The 26788-nt window shown below is 31.0% G+C and overlaps 2 protein-coding genes across 3 annotated transcripts in view; one reads left to right on the top strand and one right to left on the bottom strand.

Annotated features, from left to right (window-relative positions):
- Positions 1 to 1152: 1152 nt before the first annotated feature.
- Positions 1153 to 5967, bottom strand: LOC140446078 (U3 small nucleolar RNA-associated protein 6 homolog). The gene is made up of 3 exons (XM_072538602.1): positions 4729 to 5967; positions 2829 to 3172; positions 1153 to 1550 (listed from the first exon to the last, which is right to left on the bottom strand). Exons 1-3 carry the CDS (start codon positions 5784 to 5786, stop codon positions 1192 to 1194), a joined length of 1761 nt encoding a protein of 586 aa, XP_072394703.1. The 5' UTR covers positions 5787 to 5967; the 3' UTR covers positions 1153 to 1191.
- A 1579-nt stretch (positions 5968 to 7546) lies between these two features.
- vlc (disks large-associated protein 2) overlaps positions 7547 to 26788 on the top strand; it is a 134426-nt gene continuing 115184 nt past the window's right edge. Inside the window, exon 1 of one of the 2 annotated variants that reach the window (XM_072538599.1) lies at positions 7547 to 7717. The gene's annotated coding sequence lies outside the window, so the exon portion shown is untranslated. The remainder of the gene's footprint in view (positions 7718 to 26788) is intronic. The other variant, XM_072538601.1, reaches the window with a different exon arrangement.

The raw sequence follows: 26788 nt of genomic DNA, 5'->3' as shown, positions 1-26788 counted from the left end.
AATGTGGTATCTGAGTGAGGTCCATTGCGATTATTACCCCTAGGAAGGCTCTTATTTCAGTTTTGTTTGTGGCTGTCCATAAATTTAACATGGATTTTCTTGAGTGTCGCATACTTAATTGTTGAACAGCATAAATGTTGGTTTCATTAACAATAATATCCAATATTTCATCAGTTACGAAATGACTAAAAACGTCTATTGGTTTCTGTACCGCATGTGGTTCAATAAGAACTAATGTATTCTTTCTTACTATCTGATGGAACTTGCTCATATGGTGTAGTAATAATTTCGTCATCACTATCAATAGAAGAATTTAAATCGGAGGATGAAGAAGGTTAAGGAAAATAAGTTTTATCTAGAAATGAACCGTCACTGTCAAAGGGATCTTCAATACTGTGGGCATCAGATGAAGATTGAGTTGCTGTCTGTTCATTCTCCATATCGAGTTCATAGGCCTATTCGTTATCCAATTCGTGTTCTATTTCTGTTCGTATAAACTGAGGTTCGTTTTTATTATTAAAATTTTCATAACTTTCAATCAACCCTGTATTATCATGTAATTCATTTAAAATCGTATTTGTTTCAGAACTCTCTCCAAAGTTTTTATGATCACTGATTGTTTGCTCATTTGCAACTTCTATCACCTTTTGTTTCACTATATCAACCCTTTTCGACATTTTAACAAGTACTGCTCACACTTCAATGAACTCCAATAAACTGAAACTGAATCTATACAGCGAAAAGTACCAACAAGTTGAAACGAATGGCAATGACACATGCCTCCCGGGTTCTGGGACGCATAGTAACAATAAATTTTTGTTTATGTGCGGCCCGTGTCTCCGGGGGCATGTCTCATATTACCGACAACAGTAGCGAGAATTAAAAATTTGCTATCGATAGCTATTTGTTACACTTAAAACAAGGTACAAATACCATTTTTATCGCTACCGCAAAATGCGACGGTTAGACCGATTTTACTACAGCACAGTTGAAAAATTACGCACATGCTCCTTAGGATACGTGACGCAGTCAAGGTGTTAAACTATAAAAATATAACTCAAGCTCCAAAGCCATCTAACACATATTTGCTCCGTTAGACCAGTCCTTTTTAATAGTTGAACAATTAGGAAAAGGTAATTACAAACAAACAACTTATTTTAACTTTATACATTTATTCCCTGTTCATGAAATTTATAAATTGAATGAAGCAGTATCATATTTGTCTAAAAATTCAGTTACAGCTGGTCCATTAACTCCTATAGCTTGAAGAGCCTTTGTTCTAATCTCAGCAAGTTTGGTGTTAATATTAAACGTTGGATAAGCTTCTTCAAACTGCTTTTGATGATTTAAGTAACAATCTCTAAAGACAATCCAAGAATCCGGATCATCTTTGCCAAACTGCTCGCATAATAGATAAAGACAGCGTTCCAGGTGTTTGATACTGCAAACTAGTTCTGTCTCTTCAAGTTTAGCCATTTTTATATGTAAATCCTTACAAAATGGAGATAGCACAGCCAAGTCTTGGTAAACCTTTCTTGCATCTTCGATACCTAAAATATAATAACATAGAAAGGGAAAATTCACAGTGATTGGCTGTATACCATAATTTAAAAAACTTACAATGGAAGTGTAATACTTCTAGCGTAATTGGTATAATTTACAAAATTAATAAAATTATAACAATATCCAAAAGGATTACAAATTTCCTAACGGTTTCGATCCTATCAGACCATCATAAGTGATACGAAGCATTAGCAAAAAGTAAAATTACTTAAAAATTTATTGAAAACTGACCCTTACTTAAAATGGCAATATAAAGTTTATTCGTTTACCAAATTCCCATCAGTAAACATGAGCACGTGTTGATATTCGCCGTCTCATTCGTCAAGAGGCTATAAAATATAATTTATTACCGTAAGCGAGACAGATTCTCATGGTACAGATCCCAACTTGCTATCATTTTAAATTCTAATTGTATCGTGTTGATTTTTAAGTTAATATATTGTGTTATATTTATGTTATAGTTATTGTTGTTATTTACTGGTCGTGTTATTTTTTAGAGTTTAGTTTAATTGTGATATAATGATTAAATTTCAAGAAATTCTTACACTAACAGTTTCAAAAGTAAATATTTTTAAAAATCATATGATACATAGGTCGTACATCGATTGGGAATTTGTAGAATGAATAGGGTTTAGTCTAGGTCAAACCAAACTGGCTATGTAACTTGAAATGGTTGGTTCCATAGTTGAAACACTGACTATGTCATTAATTTAACATTAATTAAATTGTTAAATTGCATTATGTGGTGTGTGTGTGTTTGTTTTTTTTTTCGGTTTGAAAAAACTTTTACGTATCATCAGAACTAGATGTACTGCCGGGTATGTCAGACTCGTATATTACAATACTATACTGACGAAACAATACCGACTAAAATTCGTCCCCTTCTGCCTCTGTTTCCCCCCACAGTACTACCCTAAGGTATTACTTCACGGTATTACTACTATGGTATAGTACCACTCCCTATCCTGGGAGGATCTAGATATTGCTCTTCCTTCATGTTGTTGAAGTAATTGCTTCTCTTTCTAACCGTCTCTATTTTCAGCTCGTCTCCTTATTGAACCAAAAGAGTTACAGTTATATGACACCCCAAACTGTTTTCGTAAATTATTGCTACCTACATTAAATTATTAAATTAAAGTTGTTCTAGACATCTTCTTAAGAGATTCAAACTGGGAAGACCAATAAAAAGATGGTCTGATAGTCTACACTCTATACCCAAGATACACAAACATCTATCACGAAAAATAGAAACTATTCCTAATTACCTTTATTCATGGCAGTCCATTCAAGAAAATCAGCCTTGAATTCATTAGCTATTGATCCGTGTTGCTGTACAGCTTCTCTGTAGACAGTTTCAACAACTTTTTCTGGGGAAGACAAGACATGATATTTTATAAGAATTATCCAGAGTGGAGTAGCTTTTTCTTTGAGTGTCATATGTGCCTTTTTAAATTCTACATTTAATGCTTTTGTGTCATCTCGCATTATCATGCATCTTAACTTCATTTTCCACAGTTCCACTGAATTAGGAAGAGCAATTAAACCATCCTCAATGATTTGCAACATGTCTGATTCCACTGTATATAATTTTGCCCAATTCAAATAATACCTAAAATAAGGAGGAAGATAATTAAAAATTTTAAAATATAAATGTTAATAATAGGTAATAAATTAATATCTCAGAATCATGCTAAGAAATACCACCTTATTTCCACTGTCCCATAATATACATACATTAAGGTATATTTGTGAAGGTCTAATCTTAGAAAAGTATATAAAATGAAAAGCTGTAAATTTATATAAGAGAATTCAAACAGGTTGTTTGACAACATAGACCTTTCCACACTGCGTCCTGAAGGATATTTATGTACAGTATACATACTTTAATCTAATAGATCTATACTTCTAAGAAAGCCTATTTTCCGTTTTGGAGCTGTTTTTACCTGATTGACAAAAATCTTTCCTAAGTATTTTTGGCATTGCAAATGATAAAAGAATGATTAAAAATGTCAGAAGAAGTATATTAATATCCGTGTCCAAATTAAAAACTATATTCAAATAAACTATAGGCCATAAAAAAACTTAACCACATCATAACAATGGGAAGATAGATAGGTAGTGAAAACAACATAAATATTCTATTTAAAGTCAACAACTAGAAAGAGAAGTAAACTCCTAATACAAAATATCCTAATGTTTATAGGTCATATAGGTATGTAGGACAATATAACAGGTATGAATATAGTTTAACGAAATAAAGATCCTTAAATCAGTTCAGAATAGAATATAGGTGCTGTAGTTACATCATTAACTATAGATTAGTTGATTGAACATGACACACATTCACATGTAAACATATGTGCATACATCCACCTAAACACAAAACACACATACACACATGCACACCTACCAAATCACCAGTCAACAGTCACACTACAACTGCCTGAACATAGTGTCAGATTTGTTCTGCATCTACTGTGCTCCCTAATCCTGAGAGATACCACCATCAGACCCATGGGATTCATAGCACAAGGTGAAAAATGTTGAATAAGGTATGCCCTTGACCCCTGACAAAATCTTGGTACAGTATAAAATGGATACAAGACAAAAACTGATGGTCACTGGGAAATGAGTGACTTCTGAATAAAAGAATGAAAAATTTAGAAGGAATAAGCAGATAGGTAACTTAGTTGCTGACTCTGTCCCTGACCCAAATAGGTCCCAATGATGCCAATCAGAGTCCTACAGGAAAACTTACAGTACAGTACTGTAATGCACCTTCTGTTAAACTTACTGTTGCTATCAGAGGGTTCCATATTACATTGATACAAGAGATATAATATAGATAGGGTATAACAGGACCACATAAAAGGCCTATTAGGTGTTGGTACAAGGTCTATCAAAATATCAATGACTTAATGGAATAGTCAATAGAATATGTAAAATGTGCTAATTAGCTGAAGAGCAGCAAGTACAGCTTTGAAAGCTTCCAAAAAAGAAAGAAAATAATGATAATTTCAATTTGGGAATGTCAAACAGTTCAAAGTTTGATAATATAACTCTAGTACTCAAGATAAATTAAAATAATTAATAATAATAAACTGTTATAAAATAAAAATTGCAAAATAATAAAAATTGTTGGAAACCAAATGCATTACTTTTTACCTTTCATTCAATACTGAATCCCTCTTAGCTTGTTCAAATTTTTCCTTTAAAGTAGTCTTAATCAGATGGTTTGATATATCTTTCTGTTCATTTACTTCTATCAAAAAATCTAGGTAAGATTTCCACAATACAACTTTTTTTTCATTGCTAATTTTTTTTAATCCGAGTTCATATTTATCTATTGACCTATGTAATTTAAATTTTGTTGAAGTTCTAAGCTCATCTGGCAAAGGATAGTGTTTTCCATTGAGTTCTCTTTCAGCCAAAAAATGCCATACATCTGGTTCATTGGAATATTTAGACATTAACAATTCTATAATTCTGTGCTGAATATTTTTCGTAAAGCTATGAGGATCTAATATATTCAATATACCAATTAAACAAGCATAGTCGTGAATATTTTTCTCTATAGCATCAATATATTGTTCTATTTTTTTGTAATAGGCCTCATCTAGGGTATCCCCTTGAGTATCACTGGGCCACTGATTTTTTTGTCTTTGTAAGAGCTCTAATTGAATAGCTTCTAATTGTAATGATTGGGAACTGGGATGAATTGTAATACCTTTATGTATCAGAGCCAAAGATTGCTTAGTATCTGTGGAGGCATACCAGGCTGCTGCAACTTGCCAAATATCAGGAACATGTGCATAAGCTTTAATCATATTCTGAACACATAAATATGCAGCTTGATGAAAGTTATATTCTCTACAAAATTTGAAATATTCAAGATGAAGATTCATTTCATTTGTAAATCTCTGTAAGGCTATTTCATATCGACTTTTTATATTTTTTAGTATTCTTATTTCTATTTTATTTTTCTTTTCAGATATTTTCAATTTCTTTCTTCTTAATTTTATGTCTTTTAATAAGGAGAGTTCATAATCTATGTAATCCTTAAAATGTTGTAAATTTTTCTCTACGCCATTCAGCTTGCATTCGAAAGCTTTTCGTTTTTTTATAATTTCCTTCGTTTCTAGTATTGAGAATAGTTTAAGTCTGCGCATTTCTAGTATTTCTTCAGACATTGATTCCATTCTGCGTTCTACAATTTCACCCATGGTGCCGACAGTAATTGCTTGATCTAGCTAATTTCGGTTTTATATTAATACAATTCGTACAATTACTTAGCTATGATTTAAAAAACCTTTTTGATTTACTATTCAACGAAAATAACTACAAAATACATGTTCAAATAAATAGGGTTAAATAAAAATCACAACACTTGACATAACTGTCATAAGTCATGGTGTTGTAGATCTTCTTTCTTCTTCCATACACAGCATAGACACATATGCTATGCTGTGTTCCAGATTACAAAATTGTAATAATTTGAGATCTTAATAATTATAATATTTGAGACAATAAAAGAGATCTAGTTTGAGACCTTTTCCTTAAATAATTTTTACTTTTACTATAAAAACAGGGTAAAAATCTAGTACACCGAAAAAGGCTATTTTTTACAATTTTTCTGGGACTCGGAGAAAAAAGTGAAATAAAGGCTTTTTATGAAATATGAGACATCTTGCATCTTGGACAAGCCGCAGAATAAATAAAAATAACAAGGTAAGCAGAACTTAGCCGCAAATGTTAACCATGGAACAAAAATTTTCGGCTTTGAAGTGTTTGCAAACAAGGAGTAAATATTTGTTTCGTTCGAAATTAATTGCAGTTAATAGACATTTTTTTGTCAATTGCCCTTTGATAGATTAGCGGATAGATTTGACAATTCATCGAAACTAATATTATAAACATAACTGATAAAACACAAAATAAAAACTAAATAATAATATAATATTAAAACAGTGCTACAGGCCTTGTAGACCGCTGGCTTCTAAAAACTTGGTTATTTCCCTCAATTTTTTCGCTCCCTTACTTTCTCCCTCCAATTTCTCGCCCTATTTCTGACAAGTCTTGCTTTACTGCTTCCAACCACTTCTTCTTTGGACGCCCTCTTCTTTTTCCCCATTTCTCCCGCAGACGGAAGCAGCCATGTTTTAAACGGAACCAATGCTGTTCACTGACATTTTATCTGGTGTGCACAGAAAAATTAACCCGGTTTAATTTATTTACGGCAACCACAGACGTAATATGCAATATTTTATGTCGTACTTTTAAAGTACCGAAGAATAGATTAAATCATTTCAAATTTACTAAATTATTAATCTCTAAAAATTTTAATTCCAGTTCTGTCGTAGCTTGTCTCAAATTTCTCAATTCGAGCCTATATTTCATTTTTAATTTAATGTTACTTCTACATTTTTTAAAATTAACTATAAAAATGTATTTACGAATGTTTCATAAGAGCTAGTAAAAATTATATTTATAGAAACAATAGCGATAAACTGAAATACACCAACCGACATCGGATGTGCATTCATGTCCCCCCAACGTCCGACCGTATACCTTCGTAATAAGCAAAGTTCCCCCACCCCCTTAATTATGACTTAGTTTATGGATGTTCCCTATTCCTATTGTTATTTGTTCTGTGCCTTAGGATTTGGCATACTCTTCAAATATAGTAACAAACAATATTTATTCCAAAGTAATCTTCAACTTAATTTTCTTAAGTAATTTTGGAACTAATAGAATTGGCATGTGTAATATATTGTAGAATATACTTACACCATCAATACGATTTATAGTTATATTTAGGTACGTTTTCATAATATTTTAAATTTTAATTTTAAATCGCTCATACAATATTTATAGGATTTAACTTTCATAGGATTGTAGTGTTGGGTATATTAAAATTCGTAACTGAAAAAGAAATCTGTCTTACCGACTTCTGAATTTGTTATTCTGTCAATGTCATTTTCTTGAAAATAAACTAAAATTAAAATTTATTAATATGTCTACGTCTCTGATTGATGATTGTGGGCAGTTCAATTTGTAGACGAGATATACATTAATTTTTGTAGTGTTTGTTTTAAAAAAGTGTAGTGTTTTCTAAAATTACGTGTAATTATTTCAAGATATTTGTTTTATATTGGTAAGTCCTAATTTAATATACAATTTAAGAAATGTCATGGTTCATGCTATATCATGTTTTTTAAACATACTTGAGCTTTTTGTTGTTTTTAAGTGAACTGTTTCAGCTTTTTTGCAAGCTTTTTTCTATATTGTCTGGTTCTTACAGAAATTGTCTGTTTGGCTTTGAATTAATTAATCTACATTATGTATTAATCTAGGGCAAGGGGCAAATGATTAATTTAATTATAATAATGGAATGATTTTGGTTCACTTGTAATGTGCATAATGCATTTATAAGCATAATATACTTGTAAATATATCAATCTACCAGCACATCTACAGATTTTTAATTTTTAAATTCATGGAAATTAATTTTGACACCTGCTGTGTAGTTCAACAATTATTATTTTAGGACAGGTTGGTAAACTTCCTTCTATTGAATTATTAGTACTGTGTACTATTCATAGAATAAAAAATATTGAGTGAGAAGTTTTTCTGACTCTGTGATTACTTATTGTTTCCCTAGATATCATTGCTGCCCAAGGTTTTGTTATTCAATAATGGCTTTAGTATCTGGAATCAAGCTGTAAAAATGATATCTTTAAATATGGTCTGAAAAGAGTGTTTACATTAAACCAATTATTTTGTACAGTTATATCTATGATTGAAATGAGTTTTCTCAAGAGCAATGGAATTTACCCATTTTTAAATATACAGTACATACACCTATAGCTTTTTGCTCTAAGCACCAGAAAATGTGTTTTAATGTTGTTTTAAAAGATTAAAGGCTATTATTGTATATTATAGGCATAGACATATAATACAATATGGACTGATTCTTGCAATACCAGCCTGTTCCCCCAGGGCGACAGAGAAAACTGATGCAAAACAGTCCCTGCATCTCTTTATAATTTGCTAGGTTTTTGCACTATGTGACCCAAATGACAAATGAGAAGGTCATGTGGTCAATAAACCCGGCCCATTAGACTATTAGACAGAGATGCAGGGACTGCTTTGCCTTAGTTTTCTCTGTTGCACTGGAGGAATGTCTCTGTATTGCAGCAGTAAGTCTATCTTGTATTATATGCATATGATTATAGGTAATTGTTATAAAAAAGGGTTAAGTTTCTGGAAATACAAAATTTTTATCCACACATGTAAGAAAATATGTAACAAGTTATATTTTTAGCACCTTTTTTTGTACTTTTAAAATTTCAGCTATCATAAACAATATTTATCATTACTTGATCTCTATGTAAGTCTTTTGGTGTATTTCTTAATAGAAATTGTGTCCTGTTTCTAATTCTTACCATAGAAATCTGCAAGGTTTCATCTATCTCAAAAGTAGCGAGTTTTTGTAAGAGGAATCACCTAATCACTTTCTTGTCATTTTTAAGTGATCTTTTTTTAAATTATGGACCAACTTAATTTAATGCCTAATAAACCTAAATATTTTGTTATTAACCTAACTGTGATATTGTATATTGCAATTTAAAGTGTTAATAGGAGTTATCCCATCTGACACAGAGTGTAGGTACACTGCTATTCAAACATTTTATGGCAGTTTTTGACCTATTCATGAGGAATGTATTATTTATGTTATTATTTAATTTTTTTTTCTATTTTTATTTTTTCCAAGAATTAGAATTACTATTTTTTTCTCCTTTTCACAATTAACATATAGTGTTATTCCTATGTAGCTGTACTTAAGTCTATTTTCGTTTCTGTAAAGTAGTAGATATTTTGTGTTATATTTGCAGTTTAGTTTATTTTCATTATTAAAATGTTTTATGACCTTTTCTGACCTGTTTTTTGAAATTGTTTTTATTCATAACCTTTCTATAATTCTACTCCCTTCATATGTTTTTGCTTTTAATTATACATAAATATTAAATTTCCGAAAGTAAGAATATTAAAAAAAAATATTTACTAAAATAAAAATACTAAAAAAATTATATATTTGTTTAATAGCCCCTGTCATGAAAAATACACTTATTGTGCTTTTTAAAATATTTTTTTACAGTAAACTGTGTATTAAGTGGTTAATAAGGTCTTTTTGGCCATAAATAAGTTAATAATTTATATATTATTGAAATTTGATTTATTACAGATAGAATGGACTATTTTTTACATTTCTTGCATTACAGAAACTTGTATTAACTATTTTATTTTTTGAAATAGCTTAATAATTATCCCTTATTTTGGATAATTAATAGTTTGCTACACAAATATTGAATTTTTATACCCATTGTGAGAAATATATAATGTAGTGGATTTTAATTTTCAAATTATAACAAAATCTCAATATAAGTAAGTACAAAACATATCAACAGTCTTATTAAGACTACAGTTAACCTTACTATTTTACAGAATAGTAAGTAAGGTTAAGGTAAATCAATTCAAATTCAAATTAAAAATCGAATTTAATTATAATACTTAATGTAGGTTGAATAAGAAATTCAGAAGTTGGATTGCTTCTTTTAGCAGCCACCATTTTATTTTTTTATTGTTTGTTTTTATTGTATATTAATAAATGTAAAATACTTCAAAAATTGGCTAATATTAAGACAATAATCTTCTTACACAGATATATAATTTATTGAATATATTGGTAAATAACAAATAATAATCAGGTTTAACGGTGGCATGTGAAGAAATGCTGAAATACCAAATTTAGAAATGGTGTTATTATCAATTGTGTGGTTATCAGACGAAAGCAGACATGTCCAAATTTGAGTTTTAAAGTTAAAATTAATTGATTAAAGGTAAAATTTTGACTATGAAAAAGATCACTATTTGATATGAAACCACCCATATAACATTTGATTTCTTTGTCTGAAAAAAAATTTTAAAAAATTGAATTTTTTGCTTCTGTCCACTTAATACACAATTAGTATACAGACAGATTTATTTTTACAGTTTAAATAAATAAATTAATAGCATTTAATTATGGTCATACTAATACAATTCAAGTTGAAGAAAAGAAAAATGTTGCTAGTTTAGATATATGTTTTTCAGAATTGATATTAGGAATTCATTTATCAAACCAACAATACATTCTAGAATGATAACTCTTAGAACTGATATTTAGACATAAAATACAGATTTAGTTGCAGGTGAAATGGCTAAAGTTATAAAATAATATAATATTTATGATCAATAGTACAGTTTAAAATTTTCTAAAATAGTTGATGAGATGATAGGGTTATTGCTAATAAAACTCTCAAAGTTTTTTGGAATAATTATAATTGGAAACAAATAAATGATAATTTTAACAATAAATGGAATAGCTTATCGTTGCTCACATGCTGATTGAGAGTCTTAAGGAGACTTTTACTTTCTAAATTTTCAAAAAATCTATTTTTTTACGTAAAAACATTGCTTATTATCATAGAAATATTGTCCTAAAATTTTATTAAAAAATTCAAAATAGAAACGAAGTTACAGCTGTAACAATTGCTTTCTAAAACTTGTTTTATATTATTGAAATTTATCGAAAATTATTGTTGTTTTGGAAATTGGAAAAAAAAGTATGGATTTGGTGGTCATTTAAAAGACGGTCGAAGTAAGGGGACACATTTAAATAAGCATATGAAAATAAAATTCAAAGGTAATCAGCTTACTTACGGCAGAAAATAATTCTAAATTACTCAGCTCCTCTGCAAAATTGGATAAAACTAAAAATTGGAGAAATAGCAACAAGTTGGTCTGAAAATATTGACGAAGCTCAAGGCTCGAGTCATTGCCTCAATTTGAGCCTCATTGGCTGAAGCCAATAGAAGGAGCAGCAAGACAAAAGGGGACACAGTTACGAAAAAAAGCTTTGACCAACCATTTACAGCTTTCACTGACAGTGGCACCCAATCTTCTTCTTCTTCTTCTTCTTCTTCAGCCTTCATTCATCCATTGTTGGACATAGGCCTCCTCCAATTGTTTCCACGCTTCCCTATCTTTTGCAATTCTCATCCACTGCTTTCCAGCTACAGCTGTTATATCATCTATCCATCTCTTTTTGGGTCTTCCCACGCTTCTTTTTGTTTCTCGAGGTCTCCAGAATGTCACTTTATGAGACCATCTGTTGGTGTCTTGTCTTGCTACATGTGCTACCCATTGCCATCTCAATGTCGCTATTTTTTCCATGATGTCGGTTACTTTAGTTCTTCGACGTATTTCGGTGTTAGGAATTTTGTCTCTGAGGCTTATATTTAACATGGCCCTCTCCATGGCCCGTTGAGTTACTCTTAATTGTTCAGCCATTTTTCTTGTTATTGCCATAGTTTCCAATCCATAAGTTGCAACTGGTAGTATACAAGTGTCATAGGTTTTTCGTTTTAAGTGTATTGGGATTTTTCTGTCTTTTAAAATGAAGCTCAACTTCCCAAAAGCAGCCCATGATAATTGTGTCCTTCTTTTAATTTCTAGGGTTTGATTTTCCTTTTCGTTTTTAATTGCATGTCCTAGATATATATATTGTTCTACCTTTTCTACATTGATGTTATCTATCGTGATGTTTTCTAGGCTGTTGCTTAATATCTTTGTTTTGTCGAGATTCATTTTTAATCATATTTGATTCGATTTGTGATTTAAATCTTGTAGCATTGATTTTAGTTCATGGATATCTGTGCTTATTAGTACTATGTCGTCTGCGAAACGCAAATGGTTAAGATATACTCCATCTATTTTTAATCCTTTTTCGACCCAATTTAGTTTTTTGAAGACATTTTCTAATGCCAAAGTAAATAACTTGGGTGAGATGGTGTCACCCTGTCTCACGCCTTTGCCAAGGTCTATTTTCATAGTTTCCAGATCATCATCTATTTTTACGTGAAAAGTAGCATCATCGTATATATTCTTAAGGAGGGCAGCATATCTTGAATCTACTCTGGCGTCGTCCAATGCTGTTAAGAAAGCCCATTTCTCGATACTGTCGAATGCTTTGTGATAATCGACAAATGCCAGATGTAGTGGTATGTTGTACTCTATTGTTTTTTCAATAATTGTCCGGATTGTTTGCAAGTGATCGATAGTGCTAAAACCCTTACGAAAGCCTGCTTGCTCCACCGGTTGGTATGCATCTAGCTTAGCTGTCAATCTATTTGTTATTATTCGGGTTAGTAGTTTGTAAAGGTGTGACAACAAGCTTATTGGCCGGTAGTTTTCTATATTTGCGGCGTCTCCTTTTTTATGGAGTAGAATGACTTCCGCATTTTTCCATGCTTTTGGTATTTGTCCTTCCAATAGGCATTTATTCAGTAATGCTCTCATTGCCTCTTCTAATGCAGTGCCTCCCATTTTTAGCATCTCTGAAGTAATTTTATCTTCTCCTGGTGTTTTTCCATTTTTCATTTGTTTTAGGGCGGCTCTAATTTCTGATGTTATTATTTCAGGGAGATCCTCTGAGCCCACATTTAAGATATGTTTTGTTGGTATACCGGGGTTCGGAATAGTAGAAGTATACAGCTTCTCGTAAAATTTTCGGATTTCTCTAACGATCTCTTCCTTATGCGAGCACAATGTTCCACGGTCGTCTTTTATCTTTATGATTTTATTCCTGCCAGCGGATTTACATGTTTTTAGTACTTTCATGTTCTTATTGTTCTCTTTGGTTTCAAGAATCTGGTTTGTTCTATAAGCTCTGAGGTCTTTTCGAATATTTTTCTTAACGCTTCTGTTGAGCGCTTTATAGTCCGGGTTATCTCTGTTCGTTCTTCTTCTTTTCTCTATCTGTTCTAGAGTCTCGGGTTTTAGTTTAGCTTCTTTTTGTTTTCTTATTCTGCAACAAAGTTTCTTAGTGACTGTTTGTATGCCTTTAGTTATTTTCTCAGCTAGTTCATCTATATTCTTGTGCTCAAAGGTATTTGCTACTAGTTTCCGTGCTAATTCCTCTTGATATTTCTCTTTATTATTGGCTAGGATGTCTGCCGTCGGTAAAGGGTTTGTTGTTAATAGTTTTCGTCTTTCTCTCTTTACGTTAATATGTATATCGGCACGAACTAGTCTATGGTCACTGCCAGTATTAAATTTGTTCAGCACCTCGATGTTTTTACATATTGATCTATCACTGGAAAGGATAAAATCTATTTCATTCTTAACATGGCCGTTCGGGCTACGCCATGTCCATTTTCTTTGTATTTGTTTTTTATAGAACGTGTTCAGACAAAACATTTTTTCGGTTCTTATGAAATTTGCTAATGTCTCTCCTCTGGTGTTTCTGTTGCCTAGACCGAAGTTTCCTATGTAGTCTGAGTCGCCTGGTATTCGCCGCCCTATTTTTGCATTAAAATCTCCGGTGATGATAACATAATGTGTTTTTTCTAGGTCTTTAGCTCGCGTTATATCTTCGTAGAGTTGTTCTATTGACTCGTCATCCGCAGTGGAAGTTGGAGCATAGCAGTGTATTATTTGTAAGCTATATCGTTTATTCAGTTTTAATACAAGATATATCACTCTTTCCGACACTGCTGAGTATTTTACAATCTGGTGTTCTATTCTTCGGTTGACCATGAAAGCCACTCCTCCTTGACCGTGGTTCTCTTCTGAATTATATTGGTATAAAGTGTGCCCAGATTTTAGGGTGGTCTTTTTCTCTCCTTGAAGTCTCGTTTCACATAAGCTTACAATATCCCATTTAATAGCCCCTAGTTCCTGCTCTAATTCCTCTAGATGGTCGTTCGTTCTCATGGTTCTAATGTTGTATGTAGCAAATTTAAATTTTTGAGAATTAATTTGTTTATTATTGTCATGTATTTTCGATCTTCTGCCTCCCCCAGAATCCGTGAGGCAGTCCATATTGGAGTGGGATTCTGAGTTATAAACTCTACCCACCTGGGGTACTTTATTTTTGAATCTCGATGTATACATGGATATATTGAAGGGAAAATGGCAATTAAAACGCCACGCTTGCCGAGCGGGTTGGCGAGTTGACAAGGATGTAGGTGAGGATGAATTGGGAAAGACAGGAAAGGGTATAAGGACCCGACTCCCTCGAATGAGATGGAGGGATGTCAGGGGCTAGCATGGGGCAGGGTCGCCAAGCCCTGTAGTAGCCTATCCTCTACCGGGATCGTAAAGGAGTGTCACCCGCTACCCCTAATACACCCAATATGCACCAAGAATCGCTGATTAAAGGTAAAAAATAAATATGGTTATTTTATTTCATAAAGTTGTAGTAAAAGTACTTTAAACGTTTTTTCCTTGAAATCACATTTTTCATAACTGAAATATCCGTAATAAATCCGTAAACTAATTTTCGAAACCCATTCAGATTTCTGTTTTAATATGTGCCTTCTAAGAATTGCATTTTAAAACAGACGTTGATAAAGATGTTATTAGAGACATGGGGGAACCTAAAATTGCATTCCATAACATATCTTCTCAACTAAGCAAAAATCCTTAGCGAACTGGTTTCTCATTCGAAAATTAGTTTACGGATTTATTTATCAGATGTCGCTATTGCGTCTAGATCGAAACCATGTTATAGTTGCTTCTAATATGACAGGAAAGATTATTTTCACGTTCAGAGCGTTTGTGAATAACCGCTCCGAAGATCCCTTTTAGGGTGAAATACGTATAAACGGATACACAGACGTACTATACGTGAAATCAAATCTTAACTGTCTTTTCTTTTTATTCCGATAACATCTTTATCAACTCTGTTTTGAATTGCAATTCTTAGAAGGCACAGATTAAAGCAGAAATCTGAATTGGTTTCGAAAATTAGTTTACGTATTTTTTTTTTTTTGATACTTTATATATTTATTAGTTGTAGTCTCAAGAATTGAATCCCGTTGGAATTAAAAAAAATGTTACATGGGAGCAGAAAAGTGTCTCCCATGTAACATTTGTCATGCAACATGCAGAAAAAAGTCAAAATTTTTTTTTTGTATACCTACCTCAAATTCTTCTTAACAATAAATAGAAAAAAATATGACCATAAATATAATAGGTTTTTTTTTTGGTTAATATTTCAAACTTGTCTTTTTTTCCAATTTGGAAAGTAAAAGTCCCCTTAAAGAAACATGAACAAATAGAAAATTCTTTTTCAACGAAATCTCTATACCAGAAAAATATCTAATGAAATAAAGAATAGTAGAGAATTGAGCTATAGTAAAAACATATTATTTGATCAATAAAAATTTGACTTCTTTATTCATTTTGCAGGAATAAGTCATTTTGCGGAAGAAAGTGTGTAGAAGCCAATTTATCATTATCATTCTAATATTAATGCAGAACATTAATTTTGTTAGAGATATGTAGGAATTAAATGTATTTTATTTAGTGTAATTTGCTACGCTAGTGTTATATGTAAATCTGCCATATTACATCAAAAAACAAAATAATTATCCATCACCATCACCTTCGATATTAAATATTTCTTGAAATGATCCAACAGCTGATAGTACCTACTAAAATTATTAAGAATTTATTTATATATTTGTTACTAAATATGCTGTTCAATTTATATGACGTATGTAGCAAGGCATAAGAATAATTCTGTTATTTAAATTTATTATGATAACTAATAAAAAAATCGTATTTATATTTTGTAAAGGGGATGGAAATATTACTATTTTTTACAGTATTTCAAATAAATCAAAAAATAATTTAAACTTAAGTAACCAACCACTTAGGTAAACAACCAAAAATTCTGAATGGATTATGACTTTACAATTGGCATTATTTTAATTAATATTATTACATCAAATTTTATTGGAATTGCAAATATGTTCTTTCTATATTTTTATTTCAAACTTATTCTCTTAATAACTATTCTCACATAAAACTATAGTAAATATACTTTTTCACTTATATACCAATATTACTTATATTTTGCGAAATATGCTTTATCTACTCTAACTAAAAATATAATATTTAAGTAATGAGTTTAATTTGAAATTAAAAAAAAAATGAATTTCTAAATCTAGTACATTTTATTTATAATTTTTTTTATTTGTTATAAATATATTTAATATTAGGAAATAAAGCTACCAGTTAACATTCGATAAATTATATAATACATTGATTATATTGGAAATAATAACATTCAAAATATAATTTAATACACAATATGCAAAATAATAATACTAAATATACAAAAGTAAAAATTGATGAAGTAACTACTACTTGGGTTAATAATTATAAAGAAAAGTTATGTAATAAAGAATTAACCAAGTTTAATAATGTCATTAAATATATTAGAAAAATTCATCCTAAAAATATCAGTCATATTATTCGAAGACCTTTTATTGAAATTATTATCTATACTGCACATATTATTGATAAACTAGACCTATTAAATGACACTGTATTAGCTACTTTATGTATTTACTCATATAAATATGATAAAAATTGGAAAGAAAATATTCAAGATATAGCCGGATCTAGTGTTTTAAACATAATAGAAGGATTTAATCAATTACAATCTATATACAGATCAATTACTATTCAGAATACTAACAAAACTAACAAACAGGAATTAAAGCAAGAGATAGAAACTATTAGAAAAATGATATTAGCTGTAGTTGATGACTTTAGGGTAGTTTTAATAATATTAGCATTAAGAACCTCAACATTACTATTTTTTAATTTATCATCTACATCTATTTTTAAGAAAAGAATTGCAAAAGAAACCTTATATATTTTTGCCCCCCTTGCTAATAGATTAGGTATTTGGCAGTTACAATGGCAATTGGAAGATTTAGCATTAAAACACTACAAACCTGAAGCATATATAAAGATATCGAAACAGATGAATGAAGATAGAACAAAAATATTGGAGTATATTCAAAATTTTAATAATATTTTACGAAATGAATTAGAAAAAAATTATGTAAAATTAGAAATAGCGGGAAGACCAAAACATATTTATTCTGTCTATAAAAAAATGCAAAAGAAAAAACTATCTTTTTATGATTTGTACGATATTAGAGCCGTAAGAATAATAGTCAGTACTATTAGCGATTGTTACAAAATATTAGGTATAGTCCATAGATTATGGGAACCCGTTGCTAATGAATTTGAAGATTATATATCCCACCCTAAACCAAATAATTACCGCAGTCTTCATACAGTAGTTGTGGGCCCTGAAGATAAAAGTGTAGAAATTCAAATCAGAACTTTTGAAATGCATAAATTTGCGGAATATGGTATAGCTGCACACTGGAAATATAAAGAAGCGGGAAAGTATAACGCAGACTACGACAGAAAAATCGCGAAACTACGATATATACTACAAAATAGAAAAAACCTCGAACTCATCAATAATAACATATCTTCTATTTTTAAAAATGAGTTATTTAAAGATAATATCTATACTTTAACCCCCCACGGAAAAATTATATGTTTACCTTACGGCTCTACTCCTGTAGATTTTGCTTATGCTATACATACTCTAACAGAAAACAGGTGTAGAACAGCAAAAATAAATGGACAAATAGTTCCTTTATCCACTAAATTAGAAAGTGGTCAAAGGGTAGAAATTTGTACAAAAAAGGACGATAATCTTTCAATTAACTGTTGTATTAAAGTCATAAAGCCATTTAGAAAATACGAAAAACATTTTTGTTAAAAAATTTACTAATGAACATATCCCACGACAGACAAAACATATAAAGCAGTGATTCCCAACCTGGGGGCGATCGCCCCCCGGGGGGCGGTTTGAGATATTCAGGGGGGCGACAGAGAAAAGGGGGCAATAAGGGGGGCGTTTAGCATCCGGAAAACGAGAAATGGGTAATTGAGAAAAATAAGAAAAGAGAACAAAAATACAATACTTTCGATCGGATATCCATAGGATAATAAAAAGTAAATATATGTATACCAATGCAGGTAATAATAACACAAACATCTCGTCTAGTCACAGAGAGCTATGAATCATAATACAATTTAATTCTATACATTATCGTTATAATTATACATTATAACGAATTCTGCATTCTCCTTTGATCGAGCTTTCGTATTGTGCGATCATCCGCACAAAAGAGAAAGAGAGAGAAGTGGAATAAGAATGATGAGAAGTACGTTTGTCGGTTGTGGTCACTTCAAATGTGGACTCTTTCGTTCCCTAGTTTTGTAGTGTGGTATATAAAGTTGTTTTGTTTCAACTGACAGTCATTGTGTTCAGTGAATTGTTATTTTAATAAAGATACTGTGATTTATTTGTGAAACTGTTAAGTCTGTCTTTCAATTCGGACATAACCACTTATCTTTCGAACACGAGGCGTCACAATATTAGAATCATTATTAGTCACAATGTTAGAATTCGGACAGAGACGTCGACGCGTGGCAATATAATTATTTATTGAGAATTGCGAGATAGTGTTTTTATTCTTTGCCTTCTCAATAAGGTGTAATTAATTACTCTTTTGTTTTGCTCTCAAAATGTCAGCACCTAAAAAAAAAGTGCCGGCAGTACTCAACGGAGAATTTGAAATATGGATTCATTGAATTGTCAGAAAATAAGAATCTACCATTATGTCTCATTTGTGCAAAATCTTTGTCAAACGAAGCCGTGAAGCCGTCTCGGCTTATGGATCACTTGAAGAGGACGGTGAAGATGTTCTCTGCAACAAATTGAAAAGCAGAGAGTTTACTGTGCAACTTGACGAGAGTACCCTGAGAGCACAGCTTTGCTGCTGTCATATGTCCGATTCATTGACGACAATGGAGAAATGGCCGAGGAAATGCTGTTTGTTAGAAGTCTGATTACTGATACAAAAGGATCTTTCATATTTGAGGTCGTTAAGAGATTTTTTGAGGAAAAAGAGGTTCCCTTATTAAATATGATCACCTGTGCTACTGACGGTGCAGCAGCAATGACAGGACGCCATCGGGGATTTATTGCACATCTGAAACAAGCAGTACCTGGAATTTTGTGTGTTCACTGCGTCATTCACAGAGAGCATTTGGCTGCCAAGAATTTGAGTGGGAGGTTACACGATTCTCTTCGACTTGTCATAGATGCGGTAAATAAAATTAAAGCAAAACCAAAGAATGATCGAATATTTCGTACACTTTGTGAAGAAAATGATGTGATATTTAATACATTACTACTACATACGAAAGTCCGCTGGCTTTCTAAAGGCAATTGCTCAAGACGGTTCTTCAGTCTCATCGATACTGTTATTGAATTTCTTAATACTACTGACCCCACACTGAGTACAGAACTACAAGAGAAGCGAAATGACATCGCTTATTTATCAGATTTTTTTCAAAAATTAAATGAAATAAACCTGCAACTACAGGGGAAGAACATAAATATGGCCAAAGCGAAGGGAGTAGTCGGAGCATTAATTGACAAACTATCTTTTTTTGAAGAAAATATGCAGAGAAGAGATCTGACCAAATTCCCCAACTTGAAATCTTCTTGTGGTGATTCTGAGGATCTTCAAATATACTGCCTCCACCTTCAAATACTGAAAGAAGATCTGCAGTCCCGATTCCAAGATTTGACTAGTCTGAAAGTGCCAACTTGGTTTATCAATCCTTTCAGCGTGGAAGTTTCAACGGTAAGTCCTTCTCTTCAAGAAAACTTGATTGATTTGAGACAAGATATTGAAATTGAAAGTTTGTTTCGGGAGTGTGGGTACGAAAGATTTTGGCCGCGGATAAAAAAAGTGTATCCAATCTTGTGGAATGCAATCAAATTATTATTATTGGCATTTCCCACAACATATCTAGTGGAGAAAGGTTTTAGTTCTGTGTGTATATTGAAAAACAGACAAAGAAATAGGCTCGGCATAATAGAAAGAGGGGATTTGAGGTTGTTATTAAACAACATTGAGCCAGACATAAAGAGATTATGTGAGGGACACCAGGCCCAAGGAAGCCATTAACAATTCTTTTACACACATATAACCATTTATCATTTTACGAAATGTAAAAATAAATAAATAGGGATACTTACCTTTTGTATAGACTCATTAGTTGTTTCAATTTAATTGGGTGGGGGAGGGGGGGCGATTGTAGTATTCATAACTGGTGAAACTTGTCTAAGGGGGCGATCATGGGAAAAAGGTTGGGAACCACTGATATAAAGAATAGAAGAAGAATCCAATTTTTGTTCTGGATAGTAAATAGCATGTAAATTAGGTTAGATGATAAATGTAGTATATTCTATATTATATGTAAGTGTATATATATATATATATATATATATATATATATAAATATATATATATATATATATATATATATATATATATATATATATATATATATATATCTAGTTTGGAAAAAATATGTAAATACTTTTTTCTTTTTGTGTGTGGTAGTCAATAAAAAATAGAGCTTTGCTAAGGCGTACTATTTATTCTGAATCCAAGCTTTCGGTGTTTTTTTGCCACCTTTATCAAGGTCTACAAAGAAAATTACTATGTTGTAACAATTTGAATGATGCAATAAAAAAGCTATAATAAACTTACCCGAATGTAAGATTCGTGGCATAAATAACAACGTTAAATAACATGATATGTACTGAAATTGCAACTAACCTTAAAAATGTTACTAGGCTGAAAACTAATTTAGTCCTAGCGATGAAAGAACGTGTCAAAAGGTTATCACATCCGGATTATCTCCAACATGATCTCAACCTCTTACGTAATATTTTTGTTGAAAAGTCATATCCTCTAAGACTGATTAATAAATTAATTTTTAATGTTCCTTTTGTTAATAGAAATAACATTATTACTATGTCACAATCAGTGCCCTCAGCACAAAATAATTCTGCTCCAACAAGTGTGTATTTTTATGCCCTTCCATATATTCCGAAACTAACCGTTGAACTCACTAAGATTTTCAAAGAATTTAAGAATATCAAAATAGCTAACAAGAACATCAAAACCATACGTCAGCTGTATAGTAAAATAAAACAACCCCTAACTACTTTAGAGACTACGGATGTTGTTTATTGCATTCAATGTACTGAATGTCCATCCATGTACATTGGTAAAACTGGAATACTCCAGTCACTGTGGAGGAAAAGAGGTCAATACCTCTAAATTTTTTATAACTGAATCGATTTTGCTAATAATTTAAAATTAGGCTTATCTTACCTCCCTCTTCAAAAGTTATATATGCGATAGGTGAGCTTTTTATTTTTAAGGGGTGAAATCACCCCTTATTGATGAAAAAAATTTATATTAAAGCATTTTATGGATTTAAATCGTGTTAAATTAGGTAATTGAAATATTGTGAATTATATTAATGGATATTGTGTACATTCTCAACCCTTAAATAATCTTAAAAACCACCCCTTTTAATAAAAATAATTGTAAAAAATCGTTTAACAGGTTCAAACGCTTTTGTAGTGCATTTATATCATCTACAATGTAATTCTCTGCTTATATAAAATAATTTTGGTTGATTGCAACACTTCAACCCTTAAAAACTACCCCCTATGTCAAAATATATAAAAAAATATTTTTAAACAACTTCAAAACTTTTTAATGTACATTTATATTCAAAAATTCCTTTCTTATCAATAAAATATTTTTTGATTGGTTGCTTATTTTCAACCCTTAAAAACCATCTCTATGCTCACGAAACAAATTCTTCTTTGGTAAATGTCTAAATAAAAAAATAAGTATACTCATGATGTTTTTATTGTAAAAAATTATGCATGAAAATACTTTACATTAGAAAGTATACAAAATATATTTACAAAAATAAAAATGATTTACAATATATCAAATTATTCATTGTCTGAAGCGTCATTCTCGTCGTGTTCTAACTCCACCTCTTCGTCTATTGCAGGACAGTTTTGACAATTGTCGCCAGAGCATGTTCCACACGTAGCATTGCAAAATAGACCTAGTCTACGACAGCCACACGCTGAGCCGCAACCCTTTTTGCAATTGCAAAAAATCAGTTTCAATAGTTCTTCTGGTGCAGGTGAACTTTTCATTTTTATTGGTTGTAAAATATCATCACTCTTGAACCATGCCCAATCCGTTATATCAATCTCTTTGTTTCCAAGCCATATCTGAGTTTGTAAATAAACTCTTTTGATATGCTCATTCAGGGCACTTACAGTGGTTCAAGAGATGATAATTTATCTGCACTATTTTTAGTTGTGGCTTTAATAAACGATTCGTATCGCATTTGTTCAAGTAATGATGAATAATCTTCGACCTTATTCATTTTGTTCATGTGGGTGTCTTTGGCAAGGCCATACAGCAAAATTGTACAGTATCTCCCAGCTTCTAAAATGTCTTCGAGATCTGAAGTACTCCTGTCATTGGCACTCATTGGCGGCTTGCCCACGCAACTTCAAAGGAGTGTCGCTTCTCTGTGTTCGTTAGTTCTCTGAAGCAAATGTTCAGTTTAGAGGTGCCTATATATATATATATATATATATATATATATATATATATATATATATATATATATATATATATATATATATGTATGTATGTATGTATGTATTATATACATATTTGTGTGAGTGTTAGTGTGTCTGTTACCAGTTTTTCGAACTTACTTGAATAAAGCATTTATATATACAGAAAATAAGTTGATGCTCCAAAATATAAATAACATGCTCCAAAATTTTTTTAGAATAACTCCGTTAATTTTTAAGCTACAGTGTCCATTAAAAAAATATTTTGAAGGTAATTTCAAAAGCTACAACACTAAGTAGATTAAAATATGTTAAAATTCTTTCTTTTTAAATAGTAAAGGGCCAAAGTGCTGATTACAGGTGTGTCAGCCGCTGTATCTCAAACTTCAATTGGCTATATCTTTATTATTTTTCGAGCTACAACAAAAATAAAAAAATCATAATGTTTGTTAAGAAAAAAACTACATTTTGGTATAGAACCATTTTTCACGTATCTCTTATAGTTTTAGATTTATTTTGAAAAAATGTAAATTTTTAGATAATTAAAAAAAAGATTTTTTAATTTAAACATGATTTTTTCAAAAAATACGCATTTTAAACAGACTAAACTTTTAAAACTTATAAATAACACTAAAATAAAATGAATTGTAGAAGATATACGTTTAATTTCAATTCTGATCGAAATAGTGTTACTTATACTGCTCGTTTTTTTTTAAAACGCTAGAGTAATTCAAATTCTTTCCTTCGTATTTCGCTTTGTTTTAATCGAAATGGCTTTTAACATAGCTCATTTTAAAGGTTTTTTCTAGCTCTTTAAAAAGTGTTGTATGAGTTTTTATCAAAAAAGATGTCCATTTCCCGATATTTGATGTTAAATGCATCGAGTATAGTATCCCAAAAACAAAAAGTCATCTTCAAACAATTATAAATCGCTTAGTATTGTACTTATAAAACTTAATAAAAAAGCAAACTCTTTGTTTTTTTATAAGCTTTATTTTTGCTCATTATAGATTTTTCAATAAAACGCTTTGTTTTTGAGTTATTCGTACAAAATCATTGGAAAACATGTTCTTTTTTGCGAAAAGTTTACTTTTTCAAGTGCGTATAACTCAAAAATTATTAATTTAGCGAAAAGAATTTATATGACATTTTTTGTTTAAAATTTGATTCTTTATCAATTCCCGGGGTTATTTTGAGTGTAAAAAGTTCAACCTCCTAGATGGGGTGCCAACCACCCCAGGGGTAGAAGCACATATCGGCACCATATAACTTATGTTTTTTGAGTAATTTACTACCCACTGTAAAAATTTCAGATAAATCGGTGCAGTTATAAAAAATTTAAAGGGAAAATGCCACAGTAACTGGACTAGAAGGAATCTGTCTAGTCGTATCATTTCTCATAAGAGTGACTGTAGATTAAACAAACCTACTTGTGCTTTGGCAGAGCATACTATCGATCTAGACCATAAGATAGATTTCAACAATGTAAAAATATTAGCCAGAGAGAAAAATAAATTTAAGAGAACTTTCTTAGAGAGCAAGAGTGATAATAACAATCTGAATAAAAGATCTGAGATCCAGAATCCTAGCAAAATTTACAATTTTATATTGACTTGTGACTGAGCTATTTTGCATCTCAGAGTTTTCTTTTCTCTTTTTTAAAATTTCTTTATTGATTGAATTGTTTTGATCAAACTTCAGTTATTAATTCAGTTTTGTTTTGTTTGGTTGTTTTTTCTAAACCTATTTACTAAATACTACTTTCCTTTTATTGTTTATGTTATAAATAATATTTGTAATTTCCCGCTCAATTTCAAGTTGGTAATACAGTTGGTAGTACTCAAAATTCATAAACAGTATTTTGTAAGACATTATTTTGAAAGTTGTTTTTTGTATTTTCTTCAAACTATTAAACAATAATTGTCCTCCCACTTTCTCTTTCTGCTCGTGAAATGTGACTGAAATCAAGTTTGCAACGACGACTGTTTTAACATGTCGTCTTACATTTTGTTTTTTAATTTTTTTACGTATGTATTAATTTTCGAAGTGTCTTTTTATATTAAGTTTCACTTACAAAGCGGCATTCAGCAGTAATTTTTACATAAATTATACTTTTCAATTTTTACAATAAATAATAAAATTTTAGAGGTTATCGAAAATTTAACTTTTATAGATGATACTTTTTTGACGTGACCTTAACACTTTTTTTATTCTAAATTGCGTTTAACACACCGGTACCACCGTCAGTAAAGCACCTTACGGTGCAACCAACGGTACGACTTTCAGCCAATGCTCGATCCCGAGTGGACCTCCAACTGTTGTAAACGCAACATCGGGTCTGCAACCACGAAGAATTCCATTTATTTCTTGCTGGTAACGATTTATTTAATTACAAGTTCATAGATCTGTTTAATGATATAATGACAGTTATCGGCATCGGTAGTGACTCTCATTTATTTTAAGAATAAGAAATTGCGAACCTGCCACAGATGACGGTGACCGACCGACCGGCCGATTATATTTGTTTAGTTTACTAGAATAGTTTTCGGTGTGTGCATCTGACTTTTGTGTCTGTAGTTCAGGTGAGTAAGAAGAAATTTGTTTTATTTAAAGCGGTGAAAGTGGATTTGTATGGACCATATTTGGAGGCATGTATTGTTAACCTCAACACCTAACCGAAGTTCTTTAAAAGCGGATATGAAGTTTTATAATTATGTTATACATTATACAGTGTGGAAACCACTTATGGAATAAAACTGTTTGTGTCCTTTTTATAGAAAATAATACAAAACTCTGGGACACGTTAACTTTTAAATTTAAATGTGCTCTTTTTAATCATAAATTTAAATGTACAGGGCGATCCACGCAAGTCCGGCATAGTCCATAATCCTAATTTTTAATGAAACACCCTGTATATTTTTATGCTTTTATAGTTTATTTTTATGAACGAGAGAGTAATTAGCATAATTTTAACTGGTAGCTCCGACAACTCCATGGGCGTGCTCAAGATTAATTGAAAAATTACTTTGAATAATTGTAAAAAAATAAATGAATTATTTCAGTGTTATAAAGTGTTATGTGTATGTAAACAAAAGTGACCTCTTTTATCACACACTATATTAGAACTGACTGGCCTACATTAAAAAGGGTTTTAAAAAATTCACATTTTTTTTAATTTTTAAAAATTACAAAAGAGAAAAAGAGTTTTTAAAACCGTCTAAGGTATGTTAAATAGATGAATAAAAATATTAATATAAAACTTACAGCTACTTGTTACAAATCCAAATCAGATTCAGAAGATGAACTTTCAGAACCAAGATTTATAATAACTGGCTCGATCATTTTATCAGTAATATTGTCCAGCTTCCACATTTTTTCCTCTTCTTTAATAGTGTGATTTACTGCCTTTTCCCAGTTTTCAGGTTTTACATTATTTACATCCTCCAAAAACAACTGTTTAACATCATGAATTTTAAAAGTGGTATTTTTTCTTGAAACTTCACTCTTTATCTGTGCCCATACCAGTTCAATCGGGTTTAATTCACAATGATATGGTGGGGATCTAAGTACTGTCATTCCACGATTTTTGGCAATTTCATCAATTTCGTATTTTTTAAATTTTTCTTTATGAAGGGCACACAACGAATAAAGTTCCTTTCTTATAGATCCGGGATGGTACGTAATATTTTTTGAACTCAGCCAATTCTGCAAGTCTTTTTTTAACCACTTGGTTGTGGGCAGTCCTTCTATAAG

This window comes from Diabrotica undecimpunctata, chromosome 7 (assembly GCF_040954645.1).
Source record: "Diabrotica undecimpunctata isolate CICGRU chromosome 7, icDiaUnde3, whole genome shotgun sequence".
NCBI lineage: Eukaryota > Metazoa > Arthropoda > Insecta > Coleoptera > Chrysomelidae > Diabrotica > Diabrotica undecimpunctata.
This window is presented reverse-complemented; position numbering and strand designations above follow the sequence as displayed.

Coding starts and splice junctions, on each gene's coding strand:
- LOC140446078 (XM_072538602.1), bottom strand. CDS start 5,786: ATGGGTGAAATTGTAGAACGCAGAATGGAATCAATGTCTGAAGAAATA. Junction 3,173..4,728: donor GATTCAGTATTGAATGAAAG/GTAAAAAGTAAT, acceptor TCCTTATTTTAG/GTATTATTTGAATTGGGCAA. Junction 1,551..2,828: donor ATGGACTGCCATGAATAAAG/GTAATTAGGAAT, acceptor ATTATATTTTAG/GTATCGAAGATGCAAGAAAG.